Source organism: Mauremys mutica, unplaced genomic scaffold (genome assembly GCF_020497125.1).
Source record: "Mauremys mutica isolate MM-2020 ecotype Southern unplaced genomic scaffold, ASM2049712v1 Super-Scaffold_339, whole genome shotgun sequence".
In the NCBI taxonomy this organism is placed as follows: domain Eukaryota; kingdom Metazoa; phylum Chordata; order Testudines; family Geoemydidae; genus Mauremys; species Mauremys mutica.
Window position 1 is genome coordinate 408 of NW_025423358.1, and position 26658 is coordinate 27065.

At 60.0% G+C, this 26658-nt stretch overlaps 2 protein-coding genes across 9 annotated transcripts; one reads left to right on the forward strand and one right to left on the reverse strand.

Moving 5' to 3' along the window:
- Positions 1–5329: 5329 nt before the first annotated feature.
- CD79A (CD79a molecule) lies at positions 5330–10750 on the forward strand. 2 transcript variants are annotated; one of them, XM_045001633.1, is made up of 5 exons: positions 5330–5861; positions 8055–8528; positions 8964–9082; positions 9268–9333; positions 10037–10750. In XM_045001633.1, the coding sequence occupies exons 1-5, from the start codon at positions 5807–5809 to the stop codon at positions 10148–10150; spliced, it is 828 nt and encodes a 275-aa protein (XP_044857568.1). In that variant the 5' UTR covers positions 5330–5806; the 3' UTR covers positions 10151–10750. The 2 variants fall into 2 exon arrangements, with proteins under 2 accessions (XP_044857568.1, XP_044857567.1); XM_045001632.1 differs by having other exon boundaries at positions 5334–5861; positions 9265–9333.
- Positions 10751–11581: 831 nt separating this feature from the next.
- Positions 11582–26636, reverse strand: LOC123361615 (histone-lysine N-methyltransferase PRDM9-like). 7 transcript variants are annotated; one of them, XM_045001645.1, is made up of 12 exons: positions 26525–26563; positions 25491–25607; positions 24875–24998; positions 24354–24458; positions 23513–23586; positions 20276–20393; positions 19307–19432; positions 18306–18577; positions 17309–17376; positions 16535–16725; positions 13938–14448; positions 11586–13853 (listed from the first exon to the last, which is right to left on the reverse strand). In XM_045001645.1, exons 1-12 carry the CDS (start codon positions 26546–26548, stop codon positions 13217–13219), a joined length of 2367 nt encoding a protein of 788 aa, XP_044857580.1. In that variant the 5' UTR covers positions 26549–26563; the 3' UTR covers positions 11586–13216. The 7 variants fall into 7 exon arrangements, with proteins under 7 accessions (XP_044857581.1, XP_044857580.1, XP_044857582.1 ...); XM_045001647.1 differs by lacking the exon at positions 26525–26563 and adding an exon at positions 26230–26412 and having other exon boundaries at positions 11586–14448; XM_045001642.1 differs by having other exon boundaries at positions 11588–14448; positions 26509–26636.
- Positions 26637–26658: the final 22 nt, after the last annotated feature.

Consider the following 26658-nt stretch of genomic DNA (forward strand, 5'->3'; position numbering starts at 1 on the left):
GGGCGGGGGGCGGTCGGGCATTAAAGTGTAACCGGCCCTGACCCCCCCAGTCCCCCCTCCCCGTCTGTCCCCGCAGGGGGCACCCTCGCAACCCCGCCCCCGCCCCATGCAGGGTCTATCTACCCCCCCCGTGGGGCACAGAGCCCTCCCCCGGCAGCCAGGGGGGTTCCCTCTCTAGGGGGCGCCACCTCTGGAGGGGGGATCAGGACTGACCTTCGGGGGGCGGACACGGGGCCCTTCCCCTCGGGGACGGGGCAGCTCAGATCCAGCCCCCCTGGACCCCCAGAGCCCTTACAGCCCCCAGGCTAGAGAACGGGCCCCCCCCTCACAGCCCCCGAGAACCGCCCCTCCCCCCAAGGCGCCTCCCGACCCCACCCGGGCACCATTCGGGGCGTGGGGCGGGACGCGAGTCCGGGGGATTCCCACCGGAAACGCCACTTCCGCTCCGCGCCCCCACCCCGGGTCGGGTCTCACCCGCCGCTTGCTCCGCACCGCACCGGACCGGTCAGGCCGCTCCGCTGCGCTCGGCTCCGGCTCCGGCGGCGGGACCAGGCCGGGGGGGGGGCGGGAGCAGGAAGCCGCTGCCTTTTCCGGGCTCCCCCCCCCGCTCCGTGCAGCGCTTCCTGCCCCGGCCACGAGAGACCGGGACCCGCCACTGCGCCCCCAGCCCCCCTGAGTGCACCCCCCAGCCCCTGCACCCCCCTCTGACTGCCCCCCAGCCCCCCTGAGTGCACCCCCAGCCCCTGCACCCCCCTCCGACTGCACCCCCAGCCCCCCTGAGTGCACCCCCCCCGCCCCTGCACCCCCCTCGGACTGCCCCCCAGCCCCCCTGAGTGCACCCCCCAGCCCCTGCACCCCCCTCTGACTGCCCCCCAGCCCCCCTGAGTGCACCCCCCAGCCCCTGCACCCCCCTCTGACTGCCCCCCAGCCCCCCTGAGTGCACCCCCCAGCCCCTGCACCCCCCTCTGACTGCACCCCAGCCCCCCTGAGTGCACCCCCAGCCCCTGCACCCCCCTCTGACTGCCCCCCAGCCCCCCTGTGTGCACCCCCAGCCCCTGCCCCCCCCTCTGACTGCAGCCCTAGCCCCCCTGAGTGCACCCCCCAGCCCCTGCACCCCCCTGCCCCTGAGTGCACCCCCCAGCCCCTGCACCCCCCTCTGACTGCCCCCCCAGCCCCCCCTGAGTGCACCCCCCAGCCCCTGCACCCCCCTCTGACTGCATCCCAACCCCCCTGAGTGCACCCCCCAGCCCCTGCACCCCCCCTCTGACTGCCCCCAACCCCCCTGAGTGCACCCCCCAGCGCCTGACCCCCCATCTGTCTGCCCCCCAGCCCCCCTGAGTGCACCCCCCAGCCCCTGCACCCCCCTCTGACTGCCCCCCAGCGTGCACCCCCCAGCCCCTGCACCCCCTCTGACAGCCCCCAACCCCCCTGAGTGCACCCCCCAGCCCCTGCACCCCCCTCTGACTGCCCCCCAGCCCCCCTGAGTGCACCCCCCAGCCCCTGCACCCCCCCTCTGACTGCCCCCCAGCCCCCCTGAGTGCACCCCCCAGCCCCTGCACCCCCCTCTGACTGCACCCCAAGCCCCCCTGAGTGCACCCCCCAGCCCCTGCACCCCCAGCCCCCCTGTGTGCTCCCCCCATCCCTTGATCCCGCCTCTGTCTGCTCCCCCATCCCCGCGTGAGTGCACCCCCCAGCCCCTGCACCCCCCTCTGACTGCATCCCAACCCCCGAGTGCACCCCCCAGCCCCTGCCCCCCCCTCTGACTGCATCCCCACCCCCCTGAGTGCACCCCCCAGCCCCTGCACCCCCCTCTGACTGCATCCGAAGCCCCCCTGTGTGCACCCCCAGCCCCCCACCATCTCCCAGCCCGTGCACCCCCCTCTGACTGCACCCCAACCCCCCACTGCTCCCCGCACCACCTCCTGCACCCCACCCCCCTGAACCACCCGCCCTGCCCCACTGCTCCCCGCACGGCCCCCAACCCCACTGAACCCCCCCCACCCTCCAACCCCACTGCAAACCCACTCACTGCCCCCCACTACATCGCCCCAGCCCCCAAACCTTCCTGCACCCTCTAGCCCCCCTCTGCACCCCACCCTGCCCCTCACTGCACCTCCTCCCAAGCCCCCCATCCAGCCCCCTGCCTCTACCCCGCCGCGTCCCCGGGGACACACCCCAGGCCCACAAGTTTGGGGTACAAACTTTCCAGTGTGGGCACCTAATGATCCCGGGGGGGGCTGAGCTAGGAATGGAGTCTGCGCCCCTCCCCCACCTGCTGCGTGAGCGCCCTCTGGCGGCGAACCCCGGGTGCTGCGCCTCCCGCTCCAGCCCCTTCTGAAATTACCGCGCAGGGAACTAACCCTGCGGCCCGGAATAGCTGAACTTGGGGTGGGGCCGGGCCAGTTATACGGGGACCCCTCGCCCGGCGCTGGGACGCGGCCCCTCTGGGGTGGGCGGGGGCTGGTTACAAATCTCCCCACCAAGCAGTTCGCCAGAGACGCTGCAGAGGAAAAGCCGGAATCCCATTGACGTGGCCGGGGCCAAGCGCAGGCAGCGAAGTGGCATTTGGCCAAGGGCCCAGGGGTCCCCCCCGACCCCCCACCGCACCGCACAGCGCCCCCTAGTGCCACACTGGGGTCAGCACTGGCTGCCAGGGGACACGGACACGCCTGCAGCACAGCCCCAGGCTGGACCAACGGGGTCTCCGCTCTGGGCTCGGCTTAGGGTGGAGCCCGCCCTCCCTGCGCCCCCCACGCCCAGCCCCGTGATCCCCGCACCCCCCACGCCCAGCCCCATGATCCCTGCACCCCCCACGCCCAGCGCCGGGCCCCGTGATCCCCGCACCCCCCACGCCCAGCCCCATGATCCCTGCACCCCCCACGCCCAGCCCCCGGATCCCCGCACCCCCCCCGCCCTGCGCCGGGCCCTGGGATCCCCGCTCCCCCCACGCCCAGCCCCCTGATCCCTGCACCCCCCACGCCCAGCCCCCTGATCCCTGCACCCCCCACGCCCAGCCCCATGATCCCTCCACCCCCCACGCCCAGCGCCGAGCCCCGTGATCCCCGCACCCCCCACCCCCAGCTCTGTGACCCCTGATCCCCCCACACCCCGCGCCGGGCCCAGTGATCCCCGCACCCCCCACGCCCGGCGCCGGGCCCCGTGATCCCCGCACCCCCCACGCCCGGCGCCGGGCCCCGCCCTCCCTGCGCCCCCGGCCCCGTGATCCCCCCACGCCCGGCGCCGGGCCCCGCCCTCCCTGCGCCCCCGGCCCCGTGATCCCCGCACCCCCCACGCCCGGCGCCGGGCCCCGTGATCCCCGCACCCCCCACGCCCAGCCCCGTGATCCCCGCACCCCCCACGCCCGGCGCCGGGCCCTGTGTTCCCTGCACCCCCCACGCCGGGCCCCGTGATCCCCGCGCTCCCGGCGCCGGGCCCCCCCCTCCCTGCGCCCCCGGCCCCGTGCTCCCCGCACCCCCCACCCCCGGCGCCGGGCCCCGTGATCCCCGCACCCCCCCCCCCCGGCGCCGGGCCCCGTGATTCCCGCACCCCCCACCCCCGGCGCCGGGCCCTGTGATCCCCGCACCCCCGGCACCAGGCCCCCTGATCCCCCCACGCCCGGCGCCGGGCCCCGTGATTCCCGCACCCCCCACGCCCGGCGCAGGGCCCCGTGATCCCCGCACCCCCCACGCCCGGCGCAGGGCCCCGTGATCCCCGCACCCCCCCCGCCCGGCGCCGGGCCCCGTGATCCCCGCACCCCCCACGCCCGGCGCCGGGCCCCGTGATCCCCGCACCCCCCACGCCCGGCGCAGGGCCCCGTGATCCCCGCACCCCCCACGCCCGGCGGAGGGCCCCGTGATCCCCGCAACCCCCACGCCCGGCGCCGGGCCCCGTGATTCCTGCACCCCCCACACCCGGCGCCGTCATCCCCCCCCCCCCCACGCCCGGCGCTGGCCCTGTGATCCCCCCACCCCCCACGCCTGGCGCCAGGCCCCGTGATCCCAGCTCTCCCAGCGCCCCCCATGCTCGGCGCCAGGCCCCGTGATCCCCGCACCCCCCACACCCGGCTCCGGGCCCCATGATCCCCGTACCCCCCACACCCGGCGCCAGGCCCCGTGATTCCCGCACCCCCCACACCCGGCGCCGGGCCCCGTGATCCCCGCTCACACCACGCCCGGCGCAGGGACCCGTGTTCCCCGCACCCCCCACGCCCGGCGCAGGGCCCCGTGATCCCCGCACCCCCCACGCCCAGCGCCGGGCCCCGTGATCCCCGCACCCCCCACGCCCGGCGCCGGGCCCCGTGATCCCCGCACCCCCACGCCCGGCGCAGGGCCCCGTGATCCCCGCACCCCCCACGCCCGCCGCCGGGCCCCGTGATCCCCCCACCCCCCCCGCCCTGCGCCGGGCCCCGTGATTCCTGCACCCCCCACACCCGGCGCCGTCATCCCCCCACCCCCCACGCCCGGCGCTGGGCCCTGTGATCCCCCCACCCCCCACGCCTGGCGCCAGGCCCCGTGATCCCTGCGCTCCCTGCGCCCCCCATGCTCGGCGCCAGGCCCCGTGAGCCCCGCACCCCCCACACCCGGCTCCGGGCCCCATGATCCCCGCACCCCCCACACCCGGCGCCAGGCCCCGTGTTGCCCGCACCCCCCACACCCGGCGCCGGGCCCCGTGATCCCCGCACCCCCCACGCCCGGCTCCGGGCCCCATGATCCCCGCACCCCCCACACCCGGCGCCAGGCCCCGTGATTCCCGCACCCCCCACACCCGGCGCCGGGCCCCGTGATCCCCGCACCCCCCACGCCCGGCGCTGGGCCCTATGATCCCCACGCCTGGCTCCGGACCCCGTGATCCCCGCGCTCCCTGTGCCCCCCACGCCCGGAGCTGGGCCCCGTGATCCCCGCACCCCCCACGCCCAGCGCTGAGCCCTGTGATCCCCACGCCTGGCTCCGGACCCCGTGATCCCCGCGCTCCCTGTGCCCCCCACGCCCGGAGCTGGGCCCCGTGATCCCCGCACCCCCCACGCCCAGCGCTGAGCCCTGTGATCCCCACGCCTGGCTCCGGACCCCGTGATCCCCGCGCTCCCTGCGCCCCCCACGCCCGGAGCTGGGCCCCGGGCTCCTCGCCGGCTGGTGATACACTGGGGTGGGGCCGGAGCAGAGCCCCAAGGACTGTTCGAGGGTTCAGAGCCCTGCCCCAGAGCTGCCAGGAGCTCCCGCCGCTCAGCAGGGCCAGGGAGGGTCGGGGGGACTCGGCCCCAGGGTCGGGGTCTCTCTGCTCCGGCAGCGAAAGACTGGACGTGCCCCCGGCCGGGAGGGGGAGCGGGACCCAGTCGGACGGGACCCTGGGGGGAGAACGGCCCCTTGGAGCCACGGGTCCCCGTCCCTGACCGTGTTAAAACCCTGAGTGGCCGTGTCTGCCCTGGTGATGGTTGGGGGGCCGGGCTGTGGCCTGTGGGGTGCACACAGATCCCTACTGGGCCGGAGATTTCCCGCCCCACTCCCTGCAACGTGGGGCCCCTCGGCCGGCCCTGGGGACTGGAGAGCACCCCCCGAACGCCCCACCCCAGTCTCCCAGCCAAGCGTGAAAGCAGCCAGCAGCTGTTCAGCCTGCTCGGAGGCCGGAAGGCTGCAGGGGTGGGCAGGACCCTGGGGGGCGGGCGGGGCAGGCAGTGGGGCGCATCTCCTGCTGAGGGGCACCGTGGAGAAAAGGCAGGACCCGGACGGAGGCTTTGCAAACGCAGAGCCGGCACAGCACACGGGGCTTCTCCTCCGCACCCTGGCACCAGGCGACGTGAACCCCGACCGCCATGGAGATGGGGCCAGTGTGGGTCTGTGTCCTGCTCCCACTCTGCCTCCTGCCCGGTAGGTTCCAGCCAGGGATCCAGGGGGCTGGGGAGCCCTTGGCAATGGGGCCGAATCGCGGCTGGACCCTTCCTGCCAGGCCCAGGGAGACGGACTGCCTGGGTAGAGCTCTCAGTTCCCTGCCCCCAGCAGCCAGGCCCCGCCCTGGGGCAGATCAGCCAGAGCCCCCCACCCCCGGAGCCAGCCCGTCCCCCCTGCTCCGACACTGGATCGGGGCCAGGGCCCCCTAGAGGGGAAGGGCCCCGTGCCCCATCCCCCGCCCCCGGAGCCAGCCCGTCCCCCCTGCTCCGACACTGGATCGGGGCCAGGGCCCCCTAGAGGGGAAGGGCCCCGTGCCCCATCCCCCACCCCCGGAGCCAGCCCGTCCCCCCTGCTCCGACACTGGATCGGGGCCAGGGCCCCCTAGAGGGGAAGGGCCCCGTGCCCCATCCCCCGCCCCCGGAGCCAGCCCGTCCCCCCTGCTCCGACACCGGATCGGGGCCAGGGCCCCCTAGAGGGGAAGGGCCCCGTGCCCCATCCCCCACCCCCGGAGCTAGTTTCATTTCCTGTCAACAGAGACTGACAGGAGGAACTGAAAGCGTCTGGGGGGGGCCCTCCGGTATCAGGGGCTGCAGTTGAGTGATCTGAATTGGGGGGAGGCCCTGGGGTCGGGGGGGCGTCTCTGAGCCCCTGCCCCCCCCCCCCCCCCGGGCAGGGTGGCCTGTCTCTGGTGCTGGCTGATTGTTCCTGGTGGTTTGGGGCCGAGGGTTAGTTCCTTTTTTTAAATCTCCGGGGTGGGGTCAGATGCAAATTTATGATAAAACAGACAGAGGGACAGACAGCAACTCACTCATCCACCTGTCACAGAGCGACACCCACCCACCCAGCCCTGCTGTGCCTGGCAGCAAGGGGGGGCAGCCCCCCCCCTGCTCTAACTACCAGCCCCCGCTCCCCTCCCAGGGCCAGGGAGAGAACCCAGGAGTCCTGGTCCCAGCCCCCCCTGCCCTAACCACCAGCCCCCGCTCCCCTCCCAGAGCCGGGGAGAGAACCCAGGAGTCCTGGCTCCCAGCCCCCTGCTCTAACCACTAGAAGTGAGCCCCATCTCCCCCTGTGCCCACAATCTCCTTGCTCTGGGGGTGATTGGGAGCCGGGGCTGGGGGCTGGGGGGACTGTAGGAGCAGAATAGGCCCCTTCACCTGCAGTCCTGCCCATTAGCGCCCCCCCGGATCACCCCGGCTCGTCCTGCTCAGCCCCCACCCCTGCTCGTCCCCCCAGGCCAGGGCCGCCCAGAGGATTCGGGGGGCCAGGGGCAGAGTGGGGGAGCTGCGGCGCTCGTACTCACCCGGCGTCGGTCCGGGCCTTCGGCAGCACTGAAGGCCCCCCCCCCCCCCGCCGCTGAAATGCCACCGAAGACCCGGACCGGTGCCGGGCCAGGGCTCGTGGGGCCCCTGTGGGGCCTGGGGCAAATTGCCCCACTTGCCCCCCCCGGGCGGCCCCGCCCCAGGCCCTTCCTGCCCGGTATCCGCAGCCAGATCTTCCCCCCAGGCGGGTATCCCCCACCCGATACCTCCCCAATCATCCCGCCAAACCATCCTGCCGGGTATCCCTCCCCCGATCGTCCCCCCAGGCCGGTCCCGCCCATTATCCCCTCCCCCGGATCACCCAGGGTCCTCCCGCTCATTCCCCCCCCCCCATCATCCCTCCCCCAGGCCTATCCTGCCCGGTACCCCCCCATCGCCCCCCCAGACCTATCCTGCCCGGTACCCCCCCATCATCCCCCCCAGGCCTATCCTGCCCGGTACCCCCCCCCATCGTCCCCCCCCCAGGCCTATCCTGCCCGGTACCCCCCCATCATCTCCCCCAGACCTATCCTGCCCTGTATCCCCCCCTCAATCGTCCCCGCAGGCCTATCCTGCCTGGTATCCCCCCCACCCCAATCATCCCCCCATAGGCCTATCCTGCCCAATATCCCCTCCCCCTCCCCCCGATCGTCTCCCCAGGCCAGTCCCGCCCATTCTCCCCTCCCCCAGATCACCCAGGCTCATCCCCCACCCCCCGATCATCCCCCCCAGGCCTATCCTGCCCAGTATCCCCGTCCTGGATCCCCCAGGCCTATCCTGCCCGGTATCCCCACCCCCCACCGATCGTCCTCCCAGGCTCGTCCCGCCCGATATCCCCCCCCTGCTGAGCTAAGGTCTGTCCCCACCCCCATAGGACACCTCTGCGGCGAGTTCACCACAAACATGACAACGCCGTGCAGCGAGACCACCTGGAACGTGAGCACGGCCCCCCCGGCCCCCAGCACCCCTCGGCCCAGGCCCCCCGTGGTCAAGGTGCAGACCGGCCTGGCTGCCCCGCTCCTGGCGGAGAACAGCCTTGTGAAGGTGCAGGCCGGCCTCACCTCTGTGACTGTCCCTGAGGGGGGCCGGGTGACCCTGGAGTGCCGGTTCGAAGCCCCGTCCGGGGCCCGGGTCAGCTGGAGCCGATCCTGCTCTCGGAACTGCAGCGAGCCCATCCTGGTGGCCAACGGCACCGGCCCCCAGCGCAGCGTGGCCATCACGGAGGACCCCGGCGTCTCCATCCTCGCCTTCCACCCCGCCAGGAAGAGCGACATCGGCCTGTATTTCTGCCAGGTGTACACGGACGCGGCCTGGGGCCAGTCCTGCGGCACCTACCTGCGGGTCCGCAGTGAGTGAGGGCCGGGAGTCGCTGGGGGGGGGGGCGGCAGGACAGAATCCCCCAGACCCCTCTGCCTCCCTCAGTCCCCCGGGCCTCTCCGCTGGTAAACAGCTGCCTTGGGCGGGGGCTGTCTGTGCAGCTGGCCTGCCCTGCCCCAGAGGGGGCTGCGTGGCAGTGGGGGAGGGGGTCCTCATCCCACCCCAGAGGGGGCTGCGTGGTGTGTGCGGGACCTGCCCCGCCCCAGAGGGGCTGCGTGGTGTGTGTGTGGGACCTGCCCCGCCCCAGAGGGGGCTGCGTGGCAGTGGGGGAGGGGGTCCTCATCCCACCCAAGAGGGGGCTGCATGGTGTGTGTGTGTGACCTGCCCTGCCCCAGAGGGGGCTGCGGAGGAGGGGGAGACTCTGGGGAGTTTGGGGTGGAGCTGACCCCCTCCCCTGGCATTGCAGAACCCGTCCCGGTTCCCTTCCTGAACATGCGGGAATCCACCAAGAACCAGCTGATCACCGCCGAGGGCATCCTGCTCCTGTTCTGCGCCGTGGGGCCTGGCATCTTCCTCCTCTTCAGGGTGAGCCCCTGGGCCCCGGGACCCCCCGACACCGACTGTAGGCCTGGGCCTGCCCCCTGCCCTGGGGGGCCTGCGGGCTGCTGTGACCCCCCAGCAGGCTAATGGGCGGGCTCCCATTGGGATCGGGGTGGGGTGACAGCACTTGGCCCCTGCCTCACGCCCGCCCCCCTTGGCTGTTGCAGAAGAGGTGGGAGAATGAGCGGCTGCTGCAGGCCAAGAAGAACGAGTATGAAGAGGAGAATCTCTATGAGGTGAGCGGGGGGGGGGCACTGCAAGGGGGGTTATGGGAACGGGGGTCCCAGCCTTTGGCCCCCTCCCTGCACAGCTAGGAAGGGTCAGCCTGGATCCTCCCAGTGCTGCAAAAAGCAGAGTGGGGTCACTTGGAGGCAGCCCTGGGGGCGCTGGGCTGCAGGGCTCAGCGTGGGGGGCTCAGTGGGGGGCTCTGGCCCCTGGCAGTCAGTGCTGGCCCCAGTGAAGCGCTAGGGGGCGCTGGGCTGCAGGGCTCAGCGGGGGGTGGGGGCTCAGCGGGGGGCTCCGGCCCCCGGCAGTCAGTGTGACCCCAGTGCAGCCCTAGGGGGCGCTGGGCTGCAGGGCTCAGCGTGGGGGGCTCAGTGGGGGGCTCTGGCCCCCGGCAGTCAGTGCCACCCCAGTGCAGCCCTAGGGGGCGCTGGGCTGCAGGGCTCAGCGTGGGGGGCTCAGTGGGGGGCTCCGGCCCCTGGCAGTCAGTGCGACTCCAGTGCAGCGCTAGGGGGTCGCCCAGTGGTTCTGGACACCCCACCCCTGCTGTGTGAGGTGCTTTGGGTCTGTGTGGGGCAGGAGGGGCTGAGGAGGGGTCCCACTGTCACTGTGACTGGGACCCCGCCCGCCCCCCATGGCCCCTGTGGGGTAGGTGCCGGGGGCTGAGCCCCTCCCTCGGCCTCCAGACGAGCAGCCCCCTCTGCTTTGCCGCCCTAGGGCCTGAACCTGGACGAGTGCTCCATGTACGAGGACATTTCGCGGGGCCTGCAGGCCACCTACCAGGATGTGGCCAACCTCCGCGTGCTCGACATGCAGCTGGAGAAGCCGTGAGGGGGGCACCGGCCGTGACCCGGGGACCCCTTGGTGCCAGCTGGGTCCCTGGGTCTGGTCTCTCCACGGCGGTTTGCCCCAGGGGCTACGGGAGGCCTCTGCCGCAAGCCTGCGTCCCCCTGTTGGGAAGCGCGTGTCCGGGGAGCTGTGTATATACCGACCGTTACGCTCTCAGGGCCTGGGAGCCGGGCTGCTCGGCACAAGGGACGACCCACGTTCCTCTCAGGCAGGAGACGCTTATTTACCTGTTGGGCTCAATCTCACGTCAATGGCTGCGCTCCACACTGAGCGAAGTGGCCGGGGAGGTCTCGGCAGAGCCCGCGGCAGTGGGAAGAGTGGAGCCAGGGCTGAGGGGGCCGAGATCCACCCGGGGACCCTTCGCCAGGGCGCTTGTCTTACGATGGGGTGGGGGGAGGGGGGCGCAGCCGGCTGAGTCGTTAATTTGGGTGAGCTAAACTTCATTAGCGCAGCAGCAGTCAGTTAACGCGGGTCTCTAGGCAGCGTGTTCTGATTTCATGTCACATGCAGCCGTTTCCAGCTCTCTGCCTCTTGCTGTCACTCCAGCCTCTGGTCTCTGCTCAGTAAACGTGACCGTCTTCTCTGGCTAAACCGAAGTTCTGTACTGGCGAGGCGACCGCTTCCACGCCGCAAGCCTGAGTGCGACCCCCTTATTCATTCAAAACACCTCTTTGTATATTTAACACCATTACACATGCCAAGGCCAAGCGGGGTTTGGTGGAGGCTGACAGCTCGCGCCCCCCTGAGGGGTCCCGGCCCCCAGTTTGAGAACCCCTGCCCCGAACAAAGGGCCGTGCTGGGGGCTGCGCAGTGGCAACGGGCAGTGGCTTCCCTAGAGGCTTTGCTGCCAAGGCCGTTCTCTGCCGTTGGGGCTTCTCGGGGATTTGGAAGTGGAAAGGCTCCATCATGCGCTGACCCGCTCCAAGCCAGGGCTACTCCCCAGGTCTGTTCTCCAGCGCCTCACACAACAGGGCTCCTGGCTCGGCCTCACTCCAGCCCCACGGGGGGTTTCTCTGGGTCAGATTCTGGGGGTTTGTGCTGCCCTACCCAGACTAGGCAAGACGCCCCCTCTCTCTGCCTCGCTCTCACACACAGCCGGGTCACCGGGGGGACGGGGGGCTGCTCTGCTCAGAGCGGTACACAGGCCCTTGGGCATGGGGGGGGTTCGTTTTTAGAACTCTGTGGGGCTCAGATACAGAGCAATCACCCTCACCCGCCTGTCAGTCAGGCTCCAGCTGCCCCGATACGCTCTCCGAACCGCCGCCTCTCCCTGCCGGGAGGGGGAACACCCATGACACCCCAAGCTGCGCTGACCAGAATAGTTCACACTCACTAACAGAACAAGCTGTTTATTTTCCAGTGGGAGCGGTTGCTGCTGAGCACCGCGGGCTGCAGCTGTGGCAGGCAGAGGGTGGAGGACGCCTGAGGTTCTGCGGGTTTGTGGGAATAGAGCCGTGTCTGTTCCACCCTCTCGAGCTCGGCGCCTTCCCCAGGTATTACAACAGTGACAGCTCAGTGCGGTTCCCGTCTCCGCTCAAAGTCCAACATTTTTGTGACCAGTCCTCACTGTCATAGTAACTGGAAGGGTAAAACGATGTGTGACAAGGCTGGTTACAACAGGCACAGCTGCTAGGTTTTCATGCGCTTTGCTGTGAGACACCCCTGCCTCTGGCATAACATCTAAGAGTGTGAGTCAAAGAGCAGGAGCCCTGGTTGTACAAACCAGTCCCTTCCCCCGCCAGGAGCAAGGCCCGGATTAGAGCCGAGCAGCGGCTCTGGGACAGTTAAGGTGGAGATTTAGCTTGTTATTTAACAGAGGACTTTTCTGAATGCGTCCTTGGATTGTCTACGTGCTCTGCCACATTGCGGGGGGGGGGGGCAGGGTGAGCGGGCCACGTGTGCAGTCATTTCAGTGCGGGCTTCCTGCTCTGTGGAGTTCAGGTGATGTGCTAGGAGGGGCAGTTCCTGGTTGCAGGGTTGAGGTTTAGTCTCTGTATTCTGGAAGGGAACGAGACCGGGCTGGGCAGGCTCCACTCTGCATTAACAATGTTTCGGGTCAGTTAAGAGAAGTTTATGAGGCTGCTGCTGCAGTTGCTGGAGCAGATCCTTTAGATCAGGCACAGAGGGTTGTGTGGTGAGAGGCAGCTGGTTTGGGTTCAGTCACTGCCCCCTGCTAGGGAATCACTGTGCAGGATAAGGTCAGTCTCAGAGAAGCTCGTTTTATTAACACAGGCTTAAAGAAATTCTCTACAGAAGAAATATGGAGGGAAAAATATCATCTTCCCAAGAGGGAGAGAAGGAACTAACAGGAACAAACCATGAATAACAGTGTTAATAGGCAGGCAAGGCGTTTCCAGCCTTACGAACGCATTGGTAAGCCACTGCGTCAACGCCAGCCGGGAGTCTGAACCGAGCTCGAGGTGCTGCCCCGCCAGTACCCATTCAGAGTTAGTCACCCCATCCTTGCCTTGCTCTCGCGTGAGACCATCGCTGTAGTCTGACTAACCCAGGCCAGGTGCTTGGCTCCCACTGCACTAGCCACGAATGGTGGGCGACAAACGGGAGGTGGCTCCTGCAGGCCTGCCTTGCTCCCACCTCATACAGTAGCAAGGCTGCAGCAAAGCGTGGACAGAGCACGAGGGGATTACCGTCTACTCAAGCCCAGCAGCCACAGTAACTGCTTTGATTCCTGCTGCTCCTGGACCACCTATCTCCTGTGCTGCTCCTATTGGTCACAGGCCAAGTCTCTTCTGGAGGGGCAGATGCAGCAGGCCACTCAGGACAGTCAAGGGGCTGGGGCAGTAGCCCAACTTTAGTGAACAACAAAACCCTCAGCAAGTGGAGGAAGGACGCGTCTCTCCACTCAGCCCAGGAGCGGAAAGGTGAAGGGGGTTACACTCACCACTGCAGTCAGCATGAAGCAGAGGAGCAAACCAAAAGCCCCCAAGAAGGTTAATGAGTCTATCGTTACAGCTCTTTGCTTTACCCAGAATCCGACAAGATTGACACAGAGCCCTCATGTTGTTTGGTCTGCAGGGTGTTTCCCCTCTAGGCGTGAGTCCGTTGGTGGCCGGTCAGGTTTGATGGCTGCCTGACCCTTCTCCCACTCTCCGAGCACTGAAAGGGCCTCTCTCCCGTGTGGGTGCGCTGGTGTCTGGTGAGGTGGGATGACTCGCTGAACCTCCTCCCACACTCCAGGCACTGGAAGGGCCTCTCTCCTGTGTGGATGCGCTGGTGGGCAGTGAGGCTGGAGGAGTGGCTGAACCTCCTCCCACACTCCAGGCACTGGAAGGGCCTCTCTCCCGTGTGGGTGCGCTGGTGTCTGGTGAGGCTGGATGACTCGCTGAACCTCCTCCCACACTCCAGGCACTGGAAGGGCCTCTCTCCCGTGTGGATGCGCTGGTGGGTGGTGAGGCTGGAGGAGTGGCTGAACCTCCTCCCACACTCCAGGCACTGGAAGGGCCTCTCTCCCGTGTGGATGCGCTGGTGGGTGGTGAGCTTGGCTGACTGGCTGAACCTCCTCCCACACTCCAGGCACTGGAAGGGCCTCTCTCCCGTGTGGATGCGCTGGTGGGCAGTGAGGTTGGCTGACTGGCTGAACCTCCTCCCACACTCCAGGCACTGGAAGGGCCTCTCTCCCGTGTGGATGCGCTGGTGGGTAGTGAGGCTGGAGGAGTGGCTGAACCTCCTCCCACACTCCAGGCACTGAAAGGGCCTCTCTCCTGTGTGAATGCGCTGGTGTCTGGTGAGGCTGGCCGACTTGCTGAACCTCCTCCCACACTCACCACAAGGATAGGACTTTTCTCCTGTGTGGCTCTGCTGATGTCTAACCCAGTGTGATGGCCTGTGGAAGTTCTGCCCACACTCGCCGCAGGAATACTTCTGTCTGCGACCGCCACCTCCCGCCTCCCCTGTTTCGCTCTGTGCATGTGGCTCCCCTGTTGTGTCCCTCCACTGCTGCGGAGGCAGGTTTGACAGTAAGCCAAACGCCTCTCTACCTCCCACACCTTCCCTCTGCCCTTGCAAATGTGGTTTCTTTCCCCATGTGCCTTTGTGGAGGGAGCTGGGGTCTGGTGGCAGCTGCTGTGATGGTGGATCCCCCGGGAAGGAAAGACCTCTGGTTTTAGGACAAGATTCCCCTCCCAGAGCACCTTCGTCTTCTTCAGTCTGCAATTCGGTAGGCAGGTGCTTACGCTTCAAGTGTTGGCTGAGGTAATCTTTGCTGCTGAAAGTCAGCCTGCAGCGAGGGCATGGATGGCAGTGTGGATCCTGCCCACGCACTGTCCAAAACACAAACCAGAATTCAGATAGGAAATGGCAATTGCTCCAACGCACTGGCCCTTCCAGATGTTTTGCACTACTATCCTGCCACATAGGAAGGGCCAAGAGCACCAGACAATTAGTGACTCTCAGACTTTAGTTTTAGGATACAAAATGAACCGTTCCCTGTAGGACCAGACCTAATGACTGACTCCTCCCCAGGGTTCAGTTCTATCCCCTGACAGTCAGCCAGATTCAGACCTAAAGCTGGGACAACCGTGCCTGGTTATTCTAGGTCCCTGCTAGGAGTGTCATTTTCTCTCTCTCCTCTCCCAGCTACTGGGGGTTCTGGTCCCGTCCAACTCCTCTGTCCCAAGGCCAGTGGAGTAAGCCATGGCAGAGAGTTGTATCTAGAAGCATTTCTGAGGCTGTGTCTACACTGGCACTTGAATGACAAAAGTTGTGTGTTTCAGAGATGTTAACCCCCCCCCCCCCGACAAAAGTTTTGCCGACAACAAGCGCCAGTGTGAAGAGCGCGCTCCTGGCGACAACGCAAATGCTGCTCATTGGGAGTGGAAGATGTTGCCGGCAGGAGAGCCAACAAACAGTGGCTACACTGCATGGTGTTCAGTGGCACGGCTGTTGTAATGCAGGCAGGTCACTAAAAGCTGGATAGTGTAGACATAGCCTGTATTGCACGTCCCTATAGTGCTTAAGAGCTAAAGGCAGAGCCTGGTGACCCCCCAGAGCCTCCTTCCCCCGTAACCGTGCGGGAGAGCCTGTAGGCACAACCCCTGCTGGTTGTTGCCCAGTGCTGGGAGTGCACTGATCGGCACTCTGCTAGCTTGGCCTAGTCAGAGGATCATTGTGACACCCCAGAGGCTCTACCACAGATTTCAGTGGCAGTGGAGACATAGCGACTTTGAGCAGCCCCTCACTACACCCCATCCTCCAAAGCCTCCTCCATCTTTAAGCTTGTTTTGAAGATGCCAAAACACACCTTGTATCGGTTTAGTTTCTGAACTTTGGGATTCTATACAGTGAAGGTGATAGGTGGCTTTGCACCCACGGTAACACTGAAGAGGCTTCTAGCCACCCCGTGCAGGTCATGTGATAGCCAGTCTCAAACTCTAGCCTGGTTGGTTAGTTTAACTTTAAATACTGTTTTTAGTCCCATTATTCACCTCTCAGTGTAACGCAGATGCTGGGGTCGGAGAAGGTCGGGTAATAAGTCACAGGCAGAGCAGGAGGGGCAACTGACAGTGTTTCAGCTGTTAAGCACTGACCTGCTGAGCAATTCCCAGTCTGTGTCTCCTCATGGATCCCAGCATTTTTCAACCATTTGGCTATCAGGGACCTGCTTGCTGCCTTCCTAAACTGTATCAGGGAGATCCCAGCGACTGGTGCCAATCCAGACTGGTCATTGAGAATCACTGAGCTAGGGATCCCCCCGTATGGGCATGTGTTGGAAGTGGTGTGAGTAGCTGAGCAGAAGGCAACTGAAGAGGGAGATTCAGGGCAGCAGGTGCTCTAAATCTGACCATCTCCTAGGGCAGGGGTAGTCAACAGGTGCACCGCAGGCCAAATCCAGACTGCCAGACGCTTTTGAACGGACCATGAAATCTTTACTTATTGCATTATTGTTACTGCAACATGAAAAAAATGTTTCTCTGGAGTCTGGACCTTGGCTATACCTTGACCAAGAAACATGGACCTTGACAAAAAATAATTGACCACCCCTGTTCTAGGGATGGCAGGAAGCTCCCATAATTAGGCTCATTCCAACCACTAGTGGCAGTGGTGGCTGCCAGGGCTTTGGAGTGGAGCCCAGAATCGGAGTGCGGAGCAGCTCCGGAGCAGTGGAGCTGCAGGTTTTTGCATGGAGCTGGAGCACAGCTCCAAAGCCCTGGTGGCTGCATCTCCTTTTACCAGCTTCCCTCATCACATCTGCACTCGAGATGGGCTCTCTAGCATAAGGATTTACTTGTGAGCATTCCTGACAAAGATGTCAGGATAAGAAATGAAAGTTCCTGGTTATTAGAAATTGTGTCATCTCAAAACAAGCCAAGGGAAGCTTTTAGCCAGAGCGAGGCTGCAGCCTGGTACCTTTGGGTGGCGCTGTGCTTTTCCATCTCGTTCCCCACTTGATTCCCAGCTCCTTGCCGTATTCATCCCCGTACCAGACCAGAAGCTCACAGTGCGGCAGGATGGCCCTGCACACTCTATAGTAGATTTTCCCATGATACTGGAAAGCGACAAGGTTCTGCTCTTCCTCATCCCTAGCACAGTTAACATACCTGGACATTCACAGTTAGGAAAGTGATTTGTTAAATACAATGGTCTTCAGTCAGGGAAGTGCCAACCTGAAATCTAGGCCATAGAACAGTGAAATAACCACAGTACTTCTAGATTTTCCTTAATGGGATTAATGGGTTATTGATCCATGCCAGATTTCAGAGCCTAGCCAGTAACCTTTGAAAGCTACGTCCGGTGTTTTTGAAGCTCATCCACTCCCACTAAGTCTATGAAAGTGAGATGACTTAGAGAGACAAAAACTGTACAACTTTTATAGAAAGGAGATTCTGGCGAATGAAGCTTCCTCAATACGCTTCTCTGTGCCTGGGTATTGGAAGGCTAATGCTGTGTCTCTCCCTAACCAGGTAGGCACTTTGGTTTGGGGTTTGCGTTGCAATCTTAATGCTGAGAATATCATGTTGTGAATGCTAACAGGACTGGTAAATAACTGCATGCTAAGTGATGGATTGAGTGTGCCGCAGCCTGTAAAAATGAATCCTGTGTCTTCATACACCTGAAACACTGACTATCCCAGAGTTAACATTCTGGGATTATACTGATGAGGATAGGAGTACAGGGACTTACCTCATCCAGTTGGCATTAGTTTCATCCTTTCCATCAATGTACACATACCAGTTTCTTCCCTTGGTGATCTGGAGTTGAATCAAACAAGACACACAGGAATCAATAAGGCACTCTCCATACAGATGAGATGATAAAGTGTCATGCTTTGGGTTCATTGTGTCCTGAACACAGTTCAGAAGTAATCCTGCAAGTGTGAATACACACAGAACAGACAGGGCCAAATAGTGCTCACGGCGACAATCCCAATGAAATCAAGGAGGCTGCACAGCATAACTTAAGCTTTGTCTACACTGGAACTTTGTCAGCAAAACTTTTGTCATTCGGGGATGTTAAAAAACACCCCCCTGAAAGACAAAAGTTTTACTGACAAAAAGTGCTGGTGAGAACAGTACTTTGTTGGCAGGAGAGCTCTCTCCAGATGACAAACAGCAGCTACAATGCGTGACTTTTAGTAGTATGGCTGTAGCGGCACAGCTGTGTCAAAAGGTGTGTAGTATAGACAAAGCCTGAGAGCAGAACCTGGGCCTTCAAACAGTGTCTCCCAACAAACTTTGAAAGCTGAGCCTACCACCACCATCAGGAAAGTTAAACCAACTGCACCCTCCTAGGAGAATGCCATGTGTTAAAGGCCATAACATATCAATGAATACATTTCCCTAGCCCCTCAGCAAGCCCTTCATGCCACCTCCCCGACAGACGCTGAGAAATACTGATGTAAGGTGACCAGATGTCCTGTTTTTATAGGGACAGTTCTGATTTTTGGATCCTTTTCTTATACAGGCTCCTATTACCCCGTATCCCGGTCCCGATTTTTCACACTTGCTGTCTGGTCACCCTATGCTGATGTAACGTCATACTAATAAAACATGAATTAACAGAACAGAGAGTGAGAGTTCAGTGCCAAGGAGCATACTTCCTCTCCTTCCTTTCACACTTTGATGAGCTAGAACATAGCAGAGTGTTGTAATAGAAAAAAAGCGTCATGGGCAATTCATACCAGCCAAGAATAACCATTGTGGGCTGCTTCCTCCTCCTCTGTTATCCTTCCGTCGTATGGGCCAAAATGAACTCCAATCGGCAGGGTGTCTGCCTCATTCCAGACTCCAAGCCCAGCCTGTGGGATACTCGAAAGCCCAATTCTCATCCCCGGGGGCAAAGTGAGAGCTGCTCTCCTTTCCTGTCCTGTTTCTACTATTGGGTCTTTGATGAAAGCTGGAGGGCCATGAACTGAACACTCATCAATGAAGAATGTCAGGCAAGCCTCACAAACTAGAACAGGAGGAGAAACAGAACATTGACGCCATCAGTTAGTTTCTCTGCTCCATCTCCCCTAGCTGCATACCAGACCATTAACCCCATCACACAGGCCCTAGTGCACACAGGCAGCTGGGTGGCACACTAGGTAGCTGCTCTCCAGCTATTGCACCTTGGCTGAGCTGAAGAGAGTCTGAAGTTTTTCCTCATACCAGAGGCACATTTTCAGAGAATTTCTGTCAGGTGGTGTATTGCCTCCAGCAAGCACTCAGTGGAAAGTGGACACAGCAGCCTGTTTAGCTGTGCAGGTCGCTGTGAACATGGCAGCCAATGCTTAACTCTCTGCACTGGCTCCTTATTGAATAGAGAGTCGAATTCCAGGTCTTTCCTCATGTTAAGAGCCCTCCATGGGAGAGTTACGTTCCATCAGAACAATGAAACTCTTGACCAAGAGGAGAGTTTCATGAGTGCGGGAGACAGAACTATCACAGGAGCTAGGCCAGGACTATGGAACTCCACCACAAGAGATAAGGATGACTTTCAGAATTAAATGCAAAACTGATATCTCAACACCCCCACCCCCCAGCTATTTCTCCTGAATTATTACAAGGAATAAAGAGATACAGACTATAATTCCTATTCTTAAATAGTTTTGAGGTGTTCAGATACTATAGTGTGGGAGGCCATACAAGGAAAAACATTTGGGGCTCAAAGAGGAATATTGAAAGAAATTATGTGACTTACATAAGTAATCATCATCTTGTGGTTCATTTATTTCAACGTACACTTTTTTCTCTCTCTTTCGTAAGCTGTACGTGTTAACTTGGGTGCTCTGCCCTTGGGTTTTAGAAGCTGCTAACCTGGGTAGATCTAAAGGGGAATTATACTGGGTAGGTTAGTCTGTGTAGTACCAGAACTGATAGATATAAATAGGCAATGGCATTTTCAGGCCTAAATCTCATTTATATTGAGGTTGCTTTACACAGCAAAGTGGCTACAGAATGTGTAAGAATCAGGCCCTTTGCACATGAAAACATACATAAATAGGAGCCATACCACAGTTTCTAGGAGCTGAACACTGAAAACCACAGCTGACTGACACTTTCTGACTATAATTGATTAAGCAGTGACATTGTCTCCTTAAATCTGTGTCTCGCTCACTGTCCTCTGCTCTCAGTGCCAACAGCCTCAGATGGGCTGGTATGCGAGAATCCAGACCCAAGTAAAACAGCAATACGAGGCCAGTCGGTGTCCTGATGACCAGGCTTCGCATTGCCAAGATGGACTCAAGCCAGGTTAGACGTCTAGTGCGGATTTCCTATGGCAGCAACGGGAGTGCCATGGAGGCTCACCCTGCCTTGTGTCACCCAACAGTGCCCTAAGCAACCAGTTAAAGAGTTAAAGAGAAGCATGACAGGGATTTGAAGGGAATCCCATCATGTTGGTGGCTGTGAGTTACGTGCTGAAGGATGGACTCTCAAGGACGGAGAGCTCAAAGGGAAAAGCAGCAGTAAGAATAGCTGTGGTATTGAATTGGACTTCACTATAATGAGAGATATTTCCATGTTTCTACAGATAATGAGAAGCACGTGTCCCACTTTAACCCCTGGAGTGCAGAGAGCACCTCCCACCAAATCTTATAGGCTGCAGACCTAATAGTCCTCAGAGCTACCATAAAAATGCAGAGGAGATTTCCCCACGTTCTGGGCTTACCAGTTTTCAGATCAACAACATTAGTGACAGGGATTCTGGTGCCCACATCTGAATTTTTGTTCAATTTCTCAGTGTCTGTTTGATTCTCAGAGGCCTTCTCCAGCACTGTCTTTTCATTCTGCACACAAAGTTGTTTTCCATTACAATAAATGTACTGTTCTGGTTCTCTCTACCCAGAGCCTCTCATGTGAAGAAACTAACACACAAAAGGCTACAAGGAGCAGATGGCCTTCGCCAGGTCAGACATGGCATAGCAGTGCTCCCCAAATGGCGCCCCCTGCTGACAGATGCTCCATCACTGCAGCGATCTCTCTTCCCATAACTTGGCCTTCATGCCAGGTCACAATTTAGTCCACCCCTTCTAGGGTAACAGAAAGCCCAACATCCTCACCAAAGGGTCTTTGGGCCTCTAACATGTCCCCTTCTCTGGGCTCATGACACCTTGCCAGTGGCTGATAGGGGAGCCTGGGCCCTCCCACTACACCAGGTCCCAGCCCAGGAACCTCTAGCCCAAGGGTGGGGAACGTACAGCCTGCAGGTCCGATCCAGCCCATTGCTTAATTTCATCTGGCCCATGGCAAGTCTCGGCACCACAGGCTAGAAGCCCCGAGCCTCAGTGCCCCCCGAGTCCCTGCTTGCCCCACCGAGGAAGCTTTGGCACCCTCCCACAGGGCTGTATGTAGGCCATGACTATTTTTTCTGTGGGTCAATGGCCCATGATAGAAAAAGGGTTCCCTACCCCTGCTTTAGCCAGCAGTGCAGTTCCACACCTCGCTACTGCTGCTGTTTCCCTGGGCTCCCTCAGGCTTGGCCTTTTAAGGCTCTTACTCCGTTCCTCCACAGAACCTCATCCAAAGCACTCTCTCCTCTCCCTGGCAGTCTGACTCCAAATCCAGCCCTTCTTTCAGCGCACACCCACTATCCCGCTCCCTTCTCCTCCCCATAGCTCCCTTGTCCCCAGCTGCTAGCCACCCTTCTCCACTCCCACTAGGATACCAGGGCTTGGATTATTCTCCTGCCAAGCCTCTACCTCTTCACCTCCTTAGTCCCCCAGAGTGATGATAAATGTTCCCTCTGCAGCCTGCTTCCTTTCTTTGTTCTGCCCAGCTGGGCTTCATGGTCAGCCACACCTGGCTCTCCCTCCAGGTGCACCAAGATAATATAACTCACCTCTCAGGCCCACATTAATCCCTTCAGGGCCAGCATGGGGCACACACCCCATCACAGGGTCTCATGCAATTTGACTTGACTGTTCTCTTTGGTGGTCTTTGATCATCCAAAGAGGATATATGGCAGGTGAGAGGCAAGGAGCAAGTTATCTACAAGGCTTAAAATACAGACATTTACCTACGGATCTCTTCACTGAGGTGATTAGATATTTGCCTAATCTGATACTGCATCTTCTGTATAAAGCTAGTCAAAAGCTTTAAAATGTTTTATAATTGAAAAATGGTCTTTGTAAAAACAAATTGTTTAGCAAAAAAAGCTGACTTTTTCCATTTTTGTTAAATTGTTCATAATGTTTTAATTTTTTTGAAAATGTGTTTGAAATTGTTATCCAAATAGTGAAATATTTCCATTTTTCAGGTGGCTCTACTTTGGCATAAAACATTCAGTGCTCTACCACTGTAAAAGGCTCTACCAACCAGGAGGGGGTGTATCAGTCATACCAGGAAGCGTTCTGTGTCAGTGTTACAATCCCGATGTCACTGTTGATGTTGCTCTGGGCTCCCATTTGGGCAGAAAGTTTGTGGCTTGCCTATATTAGACATCTCCCCTCTGAAATTTGCCATGTCAGGAAGCTGCCTTGAAGTGAATTTGTTTCTATCTACAATGTATTTGAGTCCAGTGGCAGAAACTGAACGATTCCACTGAGATATTCTGAAAAATGATCCTAAGTCTTAAAACCTTTCTTGGCCTTTTATATAAATGCTTTTTTCTCCCCTCCATCTTATATGTGCATCCTATTGGTGTGTATATATACCAATTTTTACAATAATTTGATTGTGGTTCTGGGTTTTAATTATTACATTTATCATTAAAGTTATTACTTAATTGATAATTGTGGTCCAGGAACCTTTTGTGTCAACTGGCAGAGGACAGAGGGAGCATAGAGTATTACAGGGATCCCTGTGACAAGTATATGCACCATAGTTCACAAAGAGTAGCATGCTAGGTCTCTACCAGGTACCAATACATAGCTCATCATAATCATTGTGAAATGCAAGGATAATATTTAAGAAGTTAGGTATCTATAGTGGAAATTATGTTCTTAATGCCTTGAAGTTAAAGGCAGGTCACCGAGCGGTGACAGGCCTCAGACAGGTTCTGTTCAGGCAGGATCGGAGGCACTAATCTCTATGGCCGGTCATGTGTGTCTCACAAGGTACATCTATTTGCATATGGAGCCACCAGATAGTAAAGACTGCAAAAAAGACAAGGGATCCCAGAATCAAAGGGACACGCAGCAGGAGAGCATCTGGTTTATGAATAAAGATTAAAGGACTGTTTTGCTATATCTGGGGCTGGATACCCTGCACCTGAGAAGCTGATAGAATGGCTTTTTTTCATGAAAAGGGGATCACAGCCGACCTGGTTGAAAAGCACTGGTGAGCGATACGTTATTAAAGCTGAGGGTATCTTGTTAATTAAGTCTAGGCCCTAAAAAACACGTTATGATTTTATCTGTAACCATTTGTGTCCAATATTTCTACTTGCTGTCATTGAATGAACTTGGTTCTCACTATAACCTCTGCTGCGTGTTAAGTAGAGCAGTCATCTGAGGTGTAACTGGTAAACTGAGGTGATCTGTGCCTTTGGGAACAGTGAATCTGTGACTACTGTGAGTGGCCAGTGGAATAGGGGCTGTGCACTCCAGGGGGGGACACAGAGGGCTTGGAAAGTGCCTCTCTCTGCTCCACAGAGGGACAGTGAAGCCTGCATCGGCTAAAAGGGGAGTGCTTGTGGTGCCTGGGGCTCCTGGAATCAGGGAGCTGAACCACAGCAGGTACAGACAAGATTGCCTCATGCTAAGAGCAGGTGGTAGTGAGGTGCCCCACAGCCCTGCTACCCCTAGGAAGTGTCACAATAATTATTTAATTATTAGTTGAATCAGCAGCATAACGAGCACATAAAAAGCATTTTTCATGTCACTGTAGAGGCATTTGTTAATTAAAAATGGGGTTCATGTCCTCTATAAGATTCCTCATCTAAGCAAAAAGTACATAGTAAGCTTACTTGACTGATGTTCTGCCTTTTCTTTTTTTCCTGTTTCAAACTGCCAGATTTACGTGGTGGCCTGAAGGTTTTAACTGTAAGTGTAAAAAAAACCAAACAAACTGAACAAGTTCCCAAATGCTGTATGCCCAACATTACTGAAATTGTAAGCGTCCCAGGCAGGAAGCTGGCAGCTGTTTCATGTTCTGACTGTCACAGAATCACAGAAATCAGAGATAGAGAAGCTCTAAGAAAGTTGTCTCAGCCACTGCATAGCTGTTACAATGTAACTGGTTTCACTGTGCAGGGTAACTATTTAACAAAGCAAGGTGTAGAGGACAGGACGTTAGGTTAATGCTTTGTTACGTAAGAAACTGCTCTTCACTCATAAAATTATTTAATATTTATAAATAACATACAGCTTGAGTGCTTGAAGCTGCCTTTGATTTAGCAGCAGTTTGAATCTGTCTGAAACCATAAGCCCCAGAGAAAAACAGGTGTCACAGAGTGGTTCAGACCCTTTGAACTTCCCTGGACATGTTCCACATTTCATGCTGCCTCGCTGCTGATACAGGATGTTTGTGAGTAAAAAATAAACTGTTCACTTTTTAACCTGAATGCCCCAGATTAGTGCAAGGACAGCCTCATGTTGCAACCCTTATGGTGAATTAAAGTGTCATGTTAAGGAGCGCCGAAGTGAATCTTCTCCAGTTCTCCATGGCTGGAAGGGTGAAAAGTGCAACATGAGACGTTTGGGGACTATGTGGCAAGGAGCTGATTTCCCCCAAGGATATTTTAATCAGTGGAGATGCCCAGTAATGGTAGCTCATTAAAATGAAGAGTCACTTCTTTGCTCTGTTACCTAAAGGTTTTGGTGTCCAGTCTTCATCAGACTCCGAGTCGTATATGATGGGGTTTTGGGGACGTCGACCACGACACATAAAGGCAGGTTTCGGGGTAGGAAGGCCTAACAAAGAAATCCATTATAAGTAATAACAGCTGACATGATCTGAGTCTTGCTCATGCAGTGAGACAGCTTCCCAACACCTTGCACTGGGAATACAGGCATGGGAACCTGGGGGCAGTGCCACGTGTTCTAATCTGGAAGACCTGTGAGGCTCGCCTGACACCTCAGGACTCCGAAGGCCCAGGCCAGAGGGCTTGCAGCAGCCTCAACTGCCTGCAAGGCTCATCACAGAAACAGCAAATGGAGAAGCCAGCACATGCACCTAAGGTCTGAAATGGGGGGTGCAGCGTATGAGCTCATGTCTCCTCCCTCCCGAAATGAGGAAGACTTAAAGGAGGACTAAATACAACATCTTCAACTCTCCAGCTGCTTGTGCCACTTGGAGTCGCCTTTTCACCCCCACCTGGCCCTCTCACCTAGTTCAATCATAAACTCATAGTTCCGCTTCATGTTCCTGTAGCGGGTTTTCTCCCAGGCTCCCATCTCTGCCCATTGCTCCTTAGGGAAGTAGATGGACAGTTCTTTGAATTCATCTTCCACCTAGTCAGGTGAAGAAAAGTGTCACAGGTGGGTTATGTTCAGTAGTCACTGTCTGAATTTTCTCAACAAAAGGGAACACTTCCTTCCCTCCCTGTCCACCCGCCCTAGACTAGCAGCAAATCTCTTGGGCAGAGGGCGGTGTATGGAAATTGGCCCTGTGCAGCATCTCATCTCCTACCTTTGCCACTGACTGACCATTTGGACGGAAAAGTGAGAGTCTAATTTTAAATTAACCTCCTGGGCCTGATTATCATCTCTGGCCAGGAGACAGGGAGTGAGCTGCTTCCATTGGTGCTGGGGGTCTCAGCCCCACGGCTCTTGCCTCCCAAGGCACAGGGGCACGTGCTCCTTCCCCTGCAGCTGGAATCCTAGCTGGCTCTGCTCCAGTCGACCATCACTCTGGTGCCCCAGATGCTCTCCCCTCCTGCCATGGGGAAGATGAGAGAAATTTCCCAGGTCCACCCCCAGCAGCTGCTCCTCTGGGCTCCTCACCTGGGAACTCTCTCCTGCTTTCCTGCTTTTTTGCTCTTTCCTCTTTTCTGATGCTCTCCCTTCTCCAGCATTGTCACTCATGGTGCCTGACAACTTGCCCTGCTGCCCCAGTAAACTCTGTAAGGGGACAATGAAATGAGGGCCTCACAGGTGTCTCTTCCCTTTCTGGAGTTCAGCCCTTTTTGGGGTCTTTGTGGTTCAGCCTGAATAGGGGTCCTCCTGCCTCACAGGCTTAATCTAGCTTGGGGTCTACCCTCCTCATCACATGTGGCTCAGCCCGGGCTGGCATCTCTCCCCTCGGCCCCCAGGGCTTGGCCCGGGCTGGGGTCTTTCCACTCGCCCCCCGGGGCTCGGCGCGGGCTGAGGTCTCTCTGCTCGCCCCCCGGGGCTCGGCGCGGGCTGAGGTCGCTCCCCTGGGGCTCGGCGCGGGCTGGGGGTTACTTCCCTCGGCCCCCCGGGGTCTTGGGTCTCTCCCCTCAGCCCCCCCGGGCTCAGCCCGGGCTGGAGTCACTCCCCTCGGCCCCCCGGGGCTCGGGTCTCTCCCCTCAGCCCGGGCTGGGGTCACTCCCCTCAGCCCCCCAGGGCTTGGCCCGGGCTGGGGTCACTCCCCTCGGCCCCCCGGGGCTCGGGTCTCTCCCCTCAGCCCGGGCTGGGGTCACTCCCCTCGGCCCCCAGGGCTTGGCCCGGGCTGGGGTCTCTCCCCTCAGCCACAGGCTCAGCCCAGGCTGGGGTCACTCCCCTTGGCCCCCAGCCCAGGCTGGCGTCTCTCCCCTGGCCCCCCCGGGGCTCGGCCTGGTCTGGGGTCTCTCCCCTCGGGGCTCAGCCCAGGCTGGGGTCTCTCCACTCGGCCCCTGGGGCTCAGCCCAGGCTGGGGTCTCTCCCCTTGGCCCCCGGGGCTCGGCCCGGGCTGGGGTCTCTCCCCTCAGCCCTGAGGCTCTGGGGTCTCCCCACACTGACTGGATTGGTCGGAATTGGGCTGCACCAGCCTCTACCCCAACAACCCTTCGCCTTCGTCTACCAGAGCCCGCCAAAACCTCTAGCCAATCATCGAGGGGCATTGTTATATTGTGGCCAATCAGCGTGGGGCGAAGGGACGGCGGCCGCCAATCAGCGGGCAGCGCGGGAAAGAGCCGCTGGTCTCGCGCCGGGCAGAAGGCGGCTAACGGCT

Excerpts from the sequence above, each read along its gene's own strand:
- LOC123361615 (XM_045001641.1), bottom strand. The coding sequence starts at position 26,548 with ATGCCCCTCGATGATTGGCTAGAG. Across the intron at positions 20,394-23,512 it reads AAAGGCAGAACATCAGTCAA|AATGAAAAGACAGTGCTGGA; the intron begins GTAAGCTTACTA and ends CTTTGTGTGCAG. Across the intron at positions 16,726-17,308 it reads ACTAATGCCAACTGGATGAG|GTATGTTAACTGTGCTAGGG; the intron begins GTAAGTCCCTGT and ends GTGAATGTCCAG.
- CD79A (XM_045001632.1), top strand. The coding sequence starts at position 5,807 with ATGGAGATGGGGCCAGTGTGGGTCTGTGTCCTGCTCCCACTCTGCCTC. Across the intron at positions 9,083-9,264 it reads GCATCTTCCTCCTCTTCAGG|AAGAGGTGGGAGAATGAGCG; the intron begins GTGAGCCCCTGG and ends TGGCTGTTGCAG. Across the intron at positions 9,334-10,036 it reads AAGAGGAGAATCTCTATGAG|GGCCTGAACCTGGACGAGTG; the intron begins GTGAGCGGGGGG and ends TTGCCGCCCTAG.